The sequence below is a fragment of the Pinus tabuliformis genome, chromosome 4_1, assembly GCF_031772625.1.
Source record: "Pinus tabuliformis cultivar Carrire ecotype Pingquan chromosome 4_1, CPIR1, whole genome shotgun sequence".
Taxonomy (NCBI): Eukaryota; Viridiplantae; Streptophyta; class Pinopsida; order Pinales; family Pinaceae; genus Pinus; species Pinus tabuliformis.
Window position 1 is genome coordinate 918,236,768 of NC_142303.1, and position 14,035 is coordinate 918,250,802.

General features: G+C 39.5%; 2 protein-coding genes across 7 annotated transcripts in view; one reads left to right on the plus strand and one right to left on the minus strand.

Annotated features, from left to right (window-relative positions):
- LOC149179151 (AAR2 protein family) overlaps positions 1-14,035 on the minus strand; it is a 477,491-nt gene that overhangs the window by 184,901 nt on the left and 278,555 nt on the right. The window lies entirely within an intron of this gene.
- LOC149179152 (uncharacterized) lies at positions 6,450-8,253 on the plus strand. The gene is made up of 2 exons (XM_089420536.1): positions 6,450-7,826; positions 7,951-8,253. The coding sequence occupies exons 1-2, from the start codon at positions 6,723-6,725 to the stop codon at positions 8,143-8,145; spliced, it is 1,299 nt and encodes a 432-aa protein (XP_089276662.1). The 5' UTR covers positions 6,450-6,722; the 3' UTR covers positions 8,146-8,253.

Consider the following 14,035-nt stretch of genomic DNA (forward strand, 5'->3'; position numbering starts at 1 on the left):
CATTAACGGATGGTGAAGATGAAGAATTTGTAGATAAATTTCATGATTTCTGCAAGAAGATAAGGATCAAGAGGAAGCTGACAAAATCCTCAAAGATAAGTACTCTGTATCTCTCTTCCTTGATTATTATTATTTTACTATATTAGTTAGCCTCTTGTCTTCATTCCTTTTGTTGTGTTATAATCATTCTTCCATGGCTTCCTAATGATGTTTGCACATACATTGTGAAGGCTGCCAAGACTCTGGCAGCAGATGGAAGTGCCAGGAAGAACAAAGAAAAGTAAGAGCATTCTACCAGGACAGAGCACAAACTCACTTTGGTGATTTGTGCTCAAGAGGGAGAAATGGATCAAGACATCTAGAATCATGCCAGATTACCAAAAGAGCTTCCAGTTCAAAGGGAACAAACAAGCTAGCAAGCTTGAAGGATGTCATGATGAAGGAAAGTGTGTTGAAGACCTGAAGAGAAGTCTGTGGTGACTTGCAAGTGAATCTACAAGATCTAGCATGCAAAAGATGGCATCATAAAGACTCATGGCAAGAGGAAGAATACTATGCTCTAGTTGCCAGGTACACTTCTATTACAATCATTATCACTATGGTTTCTGCTGAAGGTTGCATCAGATGGATGTAAAGACTATTTTTGCTCGATAAAGAAATTGAAGAAGTGTACATAGACCCACCTCAAGATTTTGAGGGACATGAAGGAGTCTCTTGCTTGTAAACAAATGAAAGATTTATGGATTAATGGATCAAGGTTGATCTTATCATCATATGACTTGTTCCTAACAAGGGAAAAAGACTCACGTGATAGAGGGAGCAATTAAGCCTTGCTTCAACTTCAGAGGGAGTTGATTTCTCAATACGAGATGGACCTAGATTTCATATATTACCTCCTTGGTCAAAAGAAGCATACCATTGAGATCCCTCATACTCTTGGGACAATCCACTGTCATTAAGATTGACAAACTAGATAGCTGATATGCCACAATAACTAGAAAGTTGGAGTGATTGAGGGAGCAACCAGGATTGCCGCAGCAGGATCTGTTTCACAGTAGCACCCAATTAGGGTGACCAAAAAGCAGTGATGATGATGGGTCCATCAAAGGAAGCCTGTCAGTTTATGGTTGAGCCAAGATATGCAGCACATCATGTGTTGACGCACCTACACGGTACAATTGGACATAGATTGAAGAAATGAAGTAACACTGCAAAGATACACAGATTTAAATCAGGTTGTTAGTCCAAGAGCCAGAAAGAGTACATCAAGGTGTTGCTTCATTATGAATTATTGGATGAGCAAGAAGCAGACATCTATTGCTCTTAGCACTGCAGAGGTCAAGTATATTGCAACTTGGTTGGCAAGTTGTGAAGCAATATGGCTTTAGAAGCTACTTGCAAGATCGTTTGATCAAGTTCGGGCGACAACCATGATAACAGGTCGAAGCACAGCGAGATCTAGTACTGAGACATAGTACAGAAGGGAGCAATGTGGCTCCAACACTATTCTACAGTCAAGCAAATCACTGACAAAGCCTATATCGCAGGATGAAGTTTGTATGATTCAAGGACACGCTTGGGGTGATTAAATATGCCGCTCTCATCAAGAGGGAGAGTTGATGTAACAGCATTAGGGGCAGTCATTCTCCCTAGGTCAAGTATGTTGACCAGGATTAGGGAGAATGGTCCGGCACAGGATAGCCATTCTTCCTGGGTCAAGTATGTTGGCCAAGATTAGGAAGAAGGTCCTAGAGGACCAGAATTACTCAACCATAGAGTTGAGTGGGTGCCTTTCAGCATTAGGCTCAGATTTAGTCTCTATATAGGTTGAGTTAGCCCATTTAGTATCATGGACTAGAATTACTCATGCAAAGTGAGGCCTTTGGATTTGGGACAAGAATTACTCAAATGGATTGAGTGTGTCCATAGGTTTTCACCATGGGTCAAAGAGACTAACCAGGATGATGGTGAAACCAGACATGTTTGACTGTTTGTATACCATGGGTTAGACGCGTCAACCAGAATTATGGTGACTAGTTGATGCTAATGATGTACCATGGGTTAGATATGTTCACTAGAATTATGGTACCTAGTTGATGTTAAAAAATCGGAAAGGCAAAAAGATTTTCTTATACTTGATAATTACTTGTGATGTTTTTGATTTTTTATTACGATTCTTTATATCTTCTTTTTAGTTCATCAAGCAATAGCACATAAAACAATGGACACCAAATGTAGGCACTATGCAAAGGCAAAACCCCCCTCGAGGGGAAAACCCAATCAAAATTCTCTTCCTTTCAATGGTATTCTTTGAGAATCTTCACCCTAGACAAAGACCAAACCTTCCCTCCACACCAAGTCAACCTCCCAAATCTTCGACCTCTCTTCCAGCAACTTCGACTATGTAGCAGCTTCGAGCATCAGGCGGCTTTCGGCATCAGCGAAACATGGAAGAATTCGATCTTCCAAACTAGGGCACGAAACAAGGAGAGAGAGGCACCAAAATTTCATTTTTCCTCTTCTCCTTAAACTCCACCCAACTCGCACTTCCTTTGGCCTCCTTAGACACACTTCGCACTTCTCCGGCTTCCTTAGAGATATCAAACTTGCGTGAGATGAGATGTGTTGTCACACGGAGTGTCTAAGCATCGCGACAACGCTCAGATCGGGGGCTGTCACCCTGATCCCCGATCTCTCCATTTAAGTCGTCTCCCTATAGCAGGCTAAGCGGGTTAGACCCTGTTGACCACTACCGGTCAACTACCCATGCAGTACCCCCCCTTTTCTTGGCAGAAAGGGGTAGCACCTGAGCGACATGTCTGTGCCATCCTGTAGTCATCAGCAGCTTGATCATTTTAATTGTAAACCCAGTCTGCATGTATGAATTGTAAATAATCTTAGCAGATATGAGTCGTTTATGTAAAATTGCCTAGGTGGACCTAACTTTCTAATGATAAACTACGTCCCGGAAGGTTTTTCGTCTCACCGATCTATGATGGGCAGAGTTTTCCTTCAGCCTGACCCCAAAGCCGGGATGCATTTTGTTATTAGAACTTTAGGAGAATCCTAGTGTGTTAATCTGCTAGATTATAGTTGTGTCGCAGAAACTGGGTGATTTATGAGGGACTATGATAAAGGGGTTTTCCCCCTTAAGATGTAAATTGTAAAAGTCATCATGCAATGTGGGTTGGAAAATGTTTTAAACCCCCTCATGAGTCCTAAGTCCTAGGTCCTAGGTGATGTTTCCAAAGGCTTAGTTCGATGATCCATTTAAGAAAATAGATAAAAATTAAAAAATGAAATAAATAAAAAAAAAACAAAAAAAAAAAAATAATAATAATAATAAATTATAAACTAAAGCAAAAACCCTAAAATAATAAAATAATAATATTTTAAGTGAATGCATGTAAAATATCATTTTTTAATAAATCGACGGATGAGATTAAGAGATGTCTTGATTCTCATCAACGGTCGAGATCATTTCGACATGGATCACTCGAACTAGCCGTTGGGATCATTTCCTTTAAATAGGGTGCTAGGGGTCATTTCAGATCATTGGACCTGTGAGTCTTGTACTGAAGAAGCTCTCTTGTAAACTGTTTCTGGTTAATAAAAGAAGACTTTGGGGTCCAAATCTAGCTAGTGTTACTCTCTGGAAATGCTGTGAGATTGTTTAATTTTCTGCATATTTTATTTTTCAGCCATTAATAATAGCTTATTGTAGAGTATTGTGAGCACAGGTATCTTGTTCACTTGCTAGGGTTTGAGTGGTGTTACGGTTTCTGAAGTAATGGCAGGTATCTCCATTACTTTTTGAGATCTAGCAGCATTTTTGCCCTCTTTACTGATGGTTGAAGTGAGCTGTGCAGGAAAACTCTTACTGAAGAAGATTGCCGGGCGTTAGGGGAAGTTCTCGGCTGAACCAGCCAACTCCCGCAAGCATTTTTTGCTGAGCCCAGTTGGATTTGATCCTGGGTCTATCATTCAGTTTATTTTTCTAATTTGCATGAGAGATTTTCTGAAGTTCTTCACAGTGAAAACCTGAAATTTTTATTCTTTAAAATATTTCTGTGCTTATTGCTGAATCTGGCTGTTAAGGGGCCAAAATCTGTAAATTAATCACGCTGTTTTGGGGTTTCAATTTTTTTGTTTATACATAATATAGGGGTTTTCCCTTTTTCTTCAGCAGGTTGCAAGGTATTCTCTAAAAGTTTCGAAGGGCTTTACTTTGGATTTTCTGCATATATCTGCAAAGGTCATAAGATCACGATTCTTTTATTTTACTAGCCATTTGATACAGCTGTGCAATCGTTTTGACCTCAGAATACATAGTACAAGACGAGATGGAGGGTGAAATTGGAATTTAGGGTGTATGGTGGCTGGATTATCAGCGTACAGATCGATCCCTTCATGCAATTATTCTTCAGCGATTCTCTGCGTTCTGAAAGCCATCACGTGGTCCTGAGCTATTATGGGCGATCTTTTCATGCATCGACCAGCTGTCAGATTTTCCGTTAGAACCTGAAAATCAATAAATGAAACGTGACTATCTGCGTAAGGCTCTTCCGTCGAAGCCACCCAGCTCATTCACACAAGTTTCTTGTTAACAAGCCTGAGCAGCCAAAGATAAATCGAAGGTCTGCGCAGCAGCGTGAAATTATATCAAGCATCGATCTCTTTTCTTAAATTTTTGCGTGGGCGTGGCTGTGTGAAAATATCGATAAAGACGCATCATCAGCGTTAAGGTCCTCTGTCTGTCCAACATCTCACGTGCTGCGTGGACTGAGGTTCTTCTTCCTCCTCACATCATTGGCAAGTCTTCAAGTCGAAATCTTCCCACTGCTTCTCTACTGCCGACCTGCGCAAAGACCGTCGAAGCTCTCATCATCCGCAAGGGTTTGGACCAGGGTTGCAGGAATCGCCCCCCCCCCGGAGGATCCAAACCCGGAACCGCGGATCGGAGCGAACCGTCCCGGAATCCAATTTGGAAGCGCGATTCGGAGGAGGAGGTGGCGCGGTTCCGGAATTTAAATGCGATTCCTGCCTTTTGGGTTGCGGCCACCCCGGAACCGCGGATCGGAGGGCGGTTCGGGCACGGGGTGGCGCCACGCTTCCGGCCCGGAACCGCACGCCACCCGCACGCCACCCAGGCGATTCCGGAAGCAACCCCGCGGCCTCCTTTTTTTTAATTTATTTTTTTTAAATTTGTTTTAATATGTGACTTAACTAGCATGAGGGGGTGGGTTAGGTTAGTTTAGGGTGAGTCTAGGGTGACTTTAGAAAAGAATAAAGCCCCCATTCTCTTCTCATTTTCTCACTTTGAGTTTATGAGAGTTGGAGAAGAGAAGAGAGGAGAGGAGAAGAGAAGAGAGGAAAGGAGAGGAGAAGAGAGGAGAGCTTGGAGGAGTGAAGAAGGAGGAGCTAGGAGAAGGAGGAGGAGCTTGGAGCAAGAGCTTGGAGGACTTCATCTACAAGAGCTAAAGAGGTAAGTTCAAACCCCAAACTCCCTTGTTTTTTTGAAAAAAAAATTGTATTTTTCTCCTCCCTCTCCTACTCTTTCCCATTGTTTCTACTTGCTCCTTTATTTACAGGTTGTCCACCACCTATATCCATATTCCAAGATGGTGTTCTTTTGGCTTCTATGTATCATTCCACTCTTGGTTTTAATGATGGCAAGGGTGAGGAATAGAGGGGAAGAGGAAGGGGATGAACTTGGTCCTAATAGTAGTGACCCAATGTATGATGAGGAGGAAGGGTTTGAAGAGGAAGGGGATGAACTTGAAGAGGACACTGAAGCACAAGATGGGAAAGGTACATCAAATCCCTTGTGGAACTATGTGACCAAACTTGAAGGGGGAAAGGGTGGTGGATCTTACAAATGGATGTGCCCTCATGATTGTCATGGAGGAAAACCATATACGGGTTCATATACCCGTCTGAGGAGGCATTTTTGTGGGGTGCTAGAGAGTGATGAAAAAAAGGGTTCTGTGGGGGTAGCCATTTGCCCAAAAATTTCAAGTGAACAAAGACAAAAATACATCAAAATAGAGATGGCTGCACAACAAAAAAACAAGAAACAAAAAACTCATTCAGAATCAAGTGCAACCTCTAAATTTGGTAGTTGCCCATCTCCTTATGGTACTTCTGCAACCTCTGGAGGTAGAAAAACAATAGGGGATTTCCTTAATGTTACTGGGAGGGATGATGTGGATGGAAAGGTAGTCCGTTTTCTTTGTGCTTGCGGTGTACCATTCAATGTGCTTCGCTCTCCCTATTGGCATGACATGGTAAAGGCCATCAATGAAGCCCCAAAAGGATACAAGGCCCCCAACTATGAGAAAGCTAGAACAGTGTTATTAGAAAGAGAAAAAGCTAAGGTTCAAAGAGCTGTGACACGTTTTACACATGAGTGGGTGGATTATGGGGTATCCATTGTATCATATGGGTGGACAAATATTAGAAACCAACATTTGATAAATGTTCTTGGTGTTTCTTCTAAGGGTGCAGTATTTATTGCATGTCATGACTCCTCCTCCATCAGTGCAACTGCACAAAACATTGCAGATCTCCTATTGAAATCAATCAAAGATGTTGGTCCGAATAATGTGGTTCAAGTGATCACAGATAATGCAGCAAATTGTAAGGCAGCAGGAAAAATTATTGAGCGTACTCATCCACACATCTTTTGGTCTGGGTGCCTGGTTCACACATTGAACCTTTTGATGCATGATATTGTGAAACACAAAGAATGTGGGTGGATTGCTGAGGTTTACAGGAAAGGGAAGCAGCTCATTAAATTCATCACAGGGCATACAAGGGTAAACTACTTCTATGGCACTTACTCCAAGTTGCAATTGCTTAAAATTGCAAAGACAAGATTTGCTAGTTATTACCTCACCTTTAGGCGGCTAGTGAAGGTGAGACAAGCTTTAACTAATCTGGTGTGTGCTGAAACATGGGATGAAATTAACCAGTGTACAGATGGTGCTACTGCTAATGTAGTCAAGGACACTGTTCTTGACACTTACTTTTGGTCACAGGTTAAATATGTTTTGCAATTCACCAAACCAATTTATTACATGATCAAGTTTGCAGATTCAGATCGACCAGTAATTGGGGAGGTGTATGAGCAAATGGATAGCATGTTGGGGCAGATTAAAGACATTGTTGAGCCTAGAGATACCACCTTGTACAATTATATTCGTGAAGAGGTGGAAACGCGATGGGATATGCTAAATGTTCCATTGCATGCATTAGCATATGTTTTGACACCTAGGTACTATCATCCATCATGGCTTTCAAAACCAGCACCTGGGGGGGGAAGCAGGAAAAAACCACACCAAGATAAAGAGGTTCACGAAAAATATATGGCTGCATTGAGTAGATTAATCCCTGATAATGAGGAGGCTGCATTGGTACGGAGACAGGTGAGCAACTATACGCTCAACACTGGTCCATTTGGGAGCATGCATTCAATTGAAGATCGAGAGCATTTTTCTGCTCTTGAGTGGTGGAACATGCATGGAGGGCCTACTCCACTTCTACAGAGTTTGGCATTGCGGGTGCTATCACAGGTGGTAAACACTTCTTCTGCAGAGAGGTGTTGGAGCTCTTATTCTTTCATCCACAGTGTTAAAAGGAACAGGTTGAGTTTAGATCGGGCAGAGAGCTTGGTTTATGTTCATTACAACTTGCGATTGTTGTCCCATTACTGTGAAGATGCAAAGTCTAATAAAGACTTGTTGACTTGGGACAAGCATCCAGAGGAGCCCAATTTGGAGGATGGAGTGTTGCAACTAGAGCAATTAGAGGATGCTCTTATCCAGGTATGTCCATTGTGGTATGAATTTTCCAATTTTCCCTTATAAAGCATTTCTCTAATTCATGTTTTTAATTTTTTTGTTAACTAGTGTTTTTTTTTTTTTGCATGAATTTTTTGAGCGATTCTAGGATGATGATGACCGTGTTGATATGCCACCACCCCCACCCCCATCTGGTCCTAGGTTCCATGGTTCAACACCAACAGCAGGGGGTTCTTCTTCATCAGTTCCAGTGCCACGACTTACACAGGGACCATCTTCTTCATTGCCACCACGTGGAGGCACGCCATCACGTTCTATTCGTGGTGGAAGGAGGAGAGATTAGTAGATATATTCACAATCTACTTCTTTTTGTCATAGTCTATAGATTACTCATTAGACTTGTAGACTTGTGAATTTGAATTTTGAACCTTTTTGGCTTGGCGGTGACCAAGTGACATATTTTGTAAACATTATTATTTGAATTTTGGACATGACAAATGTTGACAGTTGCTCACTTGCTAGATAAATCATAATATGCTCTATGTTTTATGTTTTATAATATGCTTAAATGTTTTATGTTTTATAATATGCTTAAAAATTTGATGTATGTTTGTAATAGCTAGAATATAGATGATTGTTGTACATACTAGTAACTACAATGGAATCATGGATGCCATATCTATCTTGATTTATGCAAAAATATGCATGTTTTCATGTCTTCTACAATTAATTTGGTATTTGGGATGTTTGTTTTGAGTATAAATGCAAAAAAATATATAAAAATATATATATATATAGCAGACGCTTCCGCGGACGCTTCGCTCCCTAGATTTTTGGAAAATGACGCTTCCGCGCTTCCGCTTCGCTCCCGCTTCGTGCAACATTGGTTTGGACATTCCACGCAGGCTTCACGTATTTGGTTGAGCAAATGCCTGTGGATGAGTGTGAAAGTCATTCCGTGCGAGCACCTGGTAAGACAATCTTCTTTTACCCTGGTAGATCTTCCATTCGAGGCTCAGTGAATTTGTGATTGTTTAGATTCCGATATTAAAACTAAGTCTCGTTTCGGTTTCGTAGTTGTTTCGATCTTGACTGGTTTTTTTCGTTGTTTAGGTTTTAGTTTTTTTTTTTTTTTTTTCTTTACGATTTGGATAGTTTAAATTTTATTTATTAATTTTTTAGATTTAGGTTTATTTAGTTATAATTTAAATTTTGTAAAAAAATTTAATTTTAGATTTGTTTCAATAGTCTCTTTTTTTAAAATTTAATTAAAGGTTTTTTGTCTAGAATTAAAATGTTTGATTTATTTTAGAATAGGTTTTTTAGATTTTAATTTAGGAATTAGATTTTTTTTAGAGTTTAAATTTCATTTACAAAAAAAAAAAAAATCTTATTAGAGTTTTAGATTTATTTTTTATTTTTAGTTAAGTTTCATTTTATTTTAGTTTAAAAAAAAAAAAAAAAAATGGAAATTTTTCCTTGGCCAGATGCTGTTGTTCTAGGGAAATTATCTGATGTGGAATAAATGTTTGTCATTTTTTTAAGTCTGCACATGAATGATCATCTTAAAGATTAGCTTTTGTGTGGTTGTTAAAAGGCATTCATCTCTTCAAAATTCAAAATCACTGGATATCGTTATTGAAGCTCTGGTCATTATAAGAACTCTGTGTATTTATCGAATATCCTGCATCTGTTCTAGTCATTTCATGATAAATGCTTGCTCTACATGGTTATTGTTGCAGCATCTGACAATTAAGCGATTAAATATTTACTCCACAAGGCACTGGTCTTTTAAATTTCTAAATCCATCTCGTGCTTATCATATCGTGTTTCGTGTCTCCCAGCCCAACTGTTTGGCAGTTGGTCTTCATCTTCTCATAGGGTCTACCCCCCTTAGCCGCGGGAGACAGGCTTAAACGGAGGGATCGGGGATCAAAGTGACAGCCCCCGGTCTGAGCGTTGTCGTGTCAATCTACGCGACAACATTTTTTGGCGCTGTTGCCGGGGAAATTATTTTCTTGGCGTTTCAACGACAATCATCCTTCTCATTTTTATCTTTTCATCTGGCCCGGCAACGCCAACATTTTTTGGCGCCGTTGCCGGGGAAATTGTTTTCTCGGCGTTTCAACGACAATCATCCTTCTCATTTTTTATCTTTTCATCTGGCCCGGCAACGCCAACATTTTTTGGCGCCGTTGCCAGGGATAGAGTTTTTTTGTTCCTGGAGTTTCATCGACATTCATTTTCTCATCTTTCTCATCTCTCATTTTGAGCTAGAAGATTCAACCATTGGGGTTATCATTTGGATCTTTTATTGCCTTATTTTTCGCCATATCAGTAGCATCTCTTCGTTTTGTTTCTTGTTTGGGTGGCGAGTCCATTTTCTCATTTTTCCCAGACAAGAAGCTTTCTTCATATCTGCTTGTGGTTACTTTTTGGATCCTAAAATCAGATTCATTGTTCAAGTGGCAACTCCACTTCTTTCATCTCTTGATTTTCTTGAGCAGAGATCTATTTCTATCATCCATCTGATCCCTTATTATTCATCATGGACTATTCATTTAAACCATGTCGTTTTACAGACCGTCGCCATGATTTTCCGGAGGAGGCCATTTCTAAATTACCTATTTTCTCGGGTGGTGATTCAATCGCTGTTAGAAGGCATCTAGGCTTGTTTACTCGCATAATGATCATATATTGTAGACCCCCTCAGTTTAATCATGAAGATATCAAGATGCGTCTTTTTGTCTTTTCTTTAGAGGGTGATGCTTTGAATTGGTTTAACAATTTTCCTAAGGATTCTTTCACTTCTTTACAAGACATTGTCAATGCTTTTAAAGATAGATATGGTTATCCAAACAGCTTGCCTTCTGCCTCTAAAATTGTGCAAAAGAAAGAAAGTAATCCTATTAAAGGTCCAGCTGTTGAAGAAAGATTTCAAGATCAGAATGTGTCATCCACCAGTACTATTGCAGATCAAGTCCATGATAGTGGAAAATCAGGGACAAATGACAATGAAAAGGAAGAGCAAAAGCAAATTATACAAGAACTAATGCTGCTGGTGAAAAATATGGAGAGCAATCAAAATAATTATGTCAATGATGTGAAAACTTTATGCACCCACCTGGAAAAACGTAATAGGGAGATGGAGATTATGCAAAATCAGCATGCTAAAGAAATTGAGGCCATGAAGACTAATCATGACACAGAAATTAGTTTCATACAAAGCAAAATGTCAAGTTTAGAAGAAAATATGATGACCATGAAAGCTGATCATGATAGGGAAATTAATTCTATGCAAAACAAGTTATTAACTATGGATGAAGAAATGACTATCATGACGTTCGATCATAATAATCAGTTGGCCACCATGCAAGCAAATCATAAAGAAGAAATAAACTCTATGCAGCATTGCTTGATGAACATAAAGGAAAAGAATGACAAAGTAATAAAAGATATGGAAGAACACCATGCCAGGCAAATCAGTGCTATAAAAGATGAACACTCTAGTCAGATGGATGCCATTAAAATACAGGTTCAAAAGTTTCAACAATGGTCAGAGGATAAGAGAAACCAGGGGACATCAACAGATCAGGAGCCTTCTCATTTGTTGCAACAAATTCCATCTTATTATGAGGAGGTTATTGGTTCGATTGAAAGATGGTTAATTGAAGGTGATCCAGATAGACTGAAAAATGATAAAGATCAGATGCAGGATAAAGAAAGACATGTCACGCATATCTTACATACTTCATCTGATAGCTTTGAAACAGAAAGTTCCATGTCATCAGTGATACAACCTGCCACAAAGAAAAAGCGCAAGAGAAAGAAAATGAGAAGAAGATTTGATGCATCAGACGGCCGCGAGCAGCTTGATTTTCGGATAGGAAAAAGTCCTACCATATGCAGAATTGGACATGGCACATCTGACAAGCAGCCGACAAATTTGCCTGAAAGCAGGCAAATGCTCAGTATACATTATATTGAACATATCTGATGCCATGGGGCATCCTTTGTATTGTATTCCTAACCCTACTCCTTGCTTTTCCGCATTTTCATTTCTGTTTTAGGATTAGATTTACTTTTCTAGATAGTTAATAAATGAAGAGCTTTTATCTTTCCTGTGCTTAACGTTACATGATGATTTTTGGACGGACGCTACTTATATTTTGTTGTGTGTTGCATGGATGCAGATTCTGGATTCTCACATTCCTGCAGTGCAGCAATGTGTCCCCAAGTAGAGCCAGATGTTGACCACTACCGGTCAACTACCCATGCAGTAACCCCCCCCCTTTTCTTGGCAGAAAGGGGTAGCACCTGAGCGACATGTCCGTGTCATCCTGTAGTCATCAGTAGCTTGATCACTTTAATTGTAAACCCAGTCTGCATGTATGAATTGTAAATAATCTTAGCAGATATGAGTCGTTTATGTAAAATTGCCTAGGTGGACCTAACTTTCTAATGATAATCTACGTCCCAGAAGGTTTTTCGTCTCACCGATCTATGATCGGCAGAGTTTTCCTTCAGCCTGACCCCAAAGCCGGGATGCATTTTGTTATTAGAACTTTAGGAGAATCCTAGTGTGTTAATCTGCTAGATTATAGTTGTGTCGCAGAAACTGGGTGATTTATGAGGGACTATGATAAAGGGGTTTTCCCCTTAAGATGTAAATTGTAAAAGTCATCATGTAATGTGGGTTGGAAAATGTTTTAAACCCCCTCATGAGTCCTAAGTCCTAGGTCCTAGGTGATGTTTCCAAAGGCTTAATTCGATGATCCATTTAAGAAAATAAATAAAAATTAAAAAATTAAAAAATGAAATAAATAAATAAAAACAAAAAATAATAATAATAATAAATTATAAAATAAAGCAAAAACCCTAAAATAATAAAATAATAATATTTTGAGTGAATGCATGTAAAATATCACTTTTTAATAAATCGACGAATGAGATTAAGAGATGTCTTGATTCTCATCAACGGTCGAGATCATTTCGACATGGATCACTCGAACTAGCCGTTGGGATCATTTCCTTTAAATAGGGTGCTAGGGGTCATTTCAGATCATTGGATCTGTGAGTCTTGTACTGAAGAAGCTCTCTTGTAAACTGTTTCTGGTTAATAAAAGAAGACTTTGGGGTCCAAATATAGCTGGTGTTACTCTCTGGAAATGTTGTGAGATTGTTTAATTTTCTGCATATTTTATTTTTCAGCCATTAATAATAACTTATTGTAGAGTATTGTGAGCACAGGTATCTTGTTCACTTGCTAGGGTTTGAGTGGTGTTACGGTTTCTGAAGTAATGGAAGGTATCTCCATTACTTTTTGAGATCTAGCAGCATTTTTGCCCTCTTTACTGATGGTTGAAGTGAGCTGTGCAGGAAAACTCTTACTGAAGAAGATTGCCGGGTGTTAGGGGAAGTTCTCAGCTGAACCAGCCAACTCCCGCAAGCATTTTTTGCTGAGCCCAGTTGGATTTGATCCTAGGTCTATCATTCAGTTTATTTTTCTAATTTGCATGAGAGATTTTCTGAAGTTCTTCACAGTGAAAACCTGAAATTTTTATTCTTTAAAATATTTCTGTGCTTATTGCTGAATCTGGCTGTTAAGGGGCCAAAGTCTGTAAATTAATCAAGTTGTTTTGGGGTTTCAATTTTTTTGTTTATACATAATATAGGGGTTTGCCCTTTTTCTTCAGCAGGTTGCAAGGTATTCTCTAAAAGTTTCAAAGGGCTTTACTTTGGATTTTCTGCATATATCTGCAAAGGCCATAAGATCACGATTCTTTTATTTTACTAGCCATTTGATACAGTTGTGCAATCGTTTTGATCTCAGAATACATAGTACAAGACGAGATGGAGGGTGAAATTGGAATTTAGGGTGTATGGTGGCTGGATTATCAGCGTATAGATCGATCCCTTCATGGAATTATTCTTCAGCGATTCTCTGCGTTCTGAAAGCCATCACGTGGTCCTGAGCTATTATGGGCGATCTTTTCATGCATCGACCAGCTGTCAGATTTTCCGTTAGAACCTGAAAATCAATAAATGAAACGTGACTATCTGCGTAAGGCTCTTCTGTCGAAGCCACCCAGCTCATTCACACAAGTTTCCTGTCACCAAGCCTGAGCAGCCAAAGACAAATCGAAGGTCTGCGCAACAGTGTGAAATTATATCAAGCATCGATCTCTTTTCTTAAATTTTGTGTGGGTGTGGCTGTGTGAAAATATCAATAA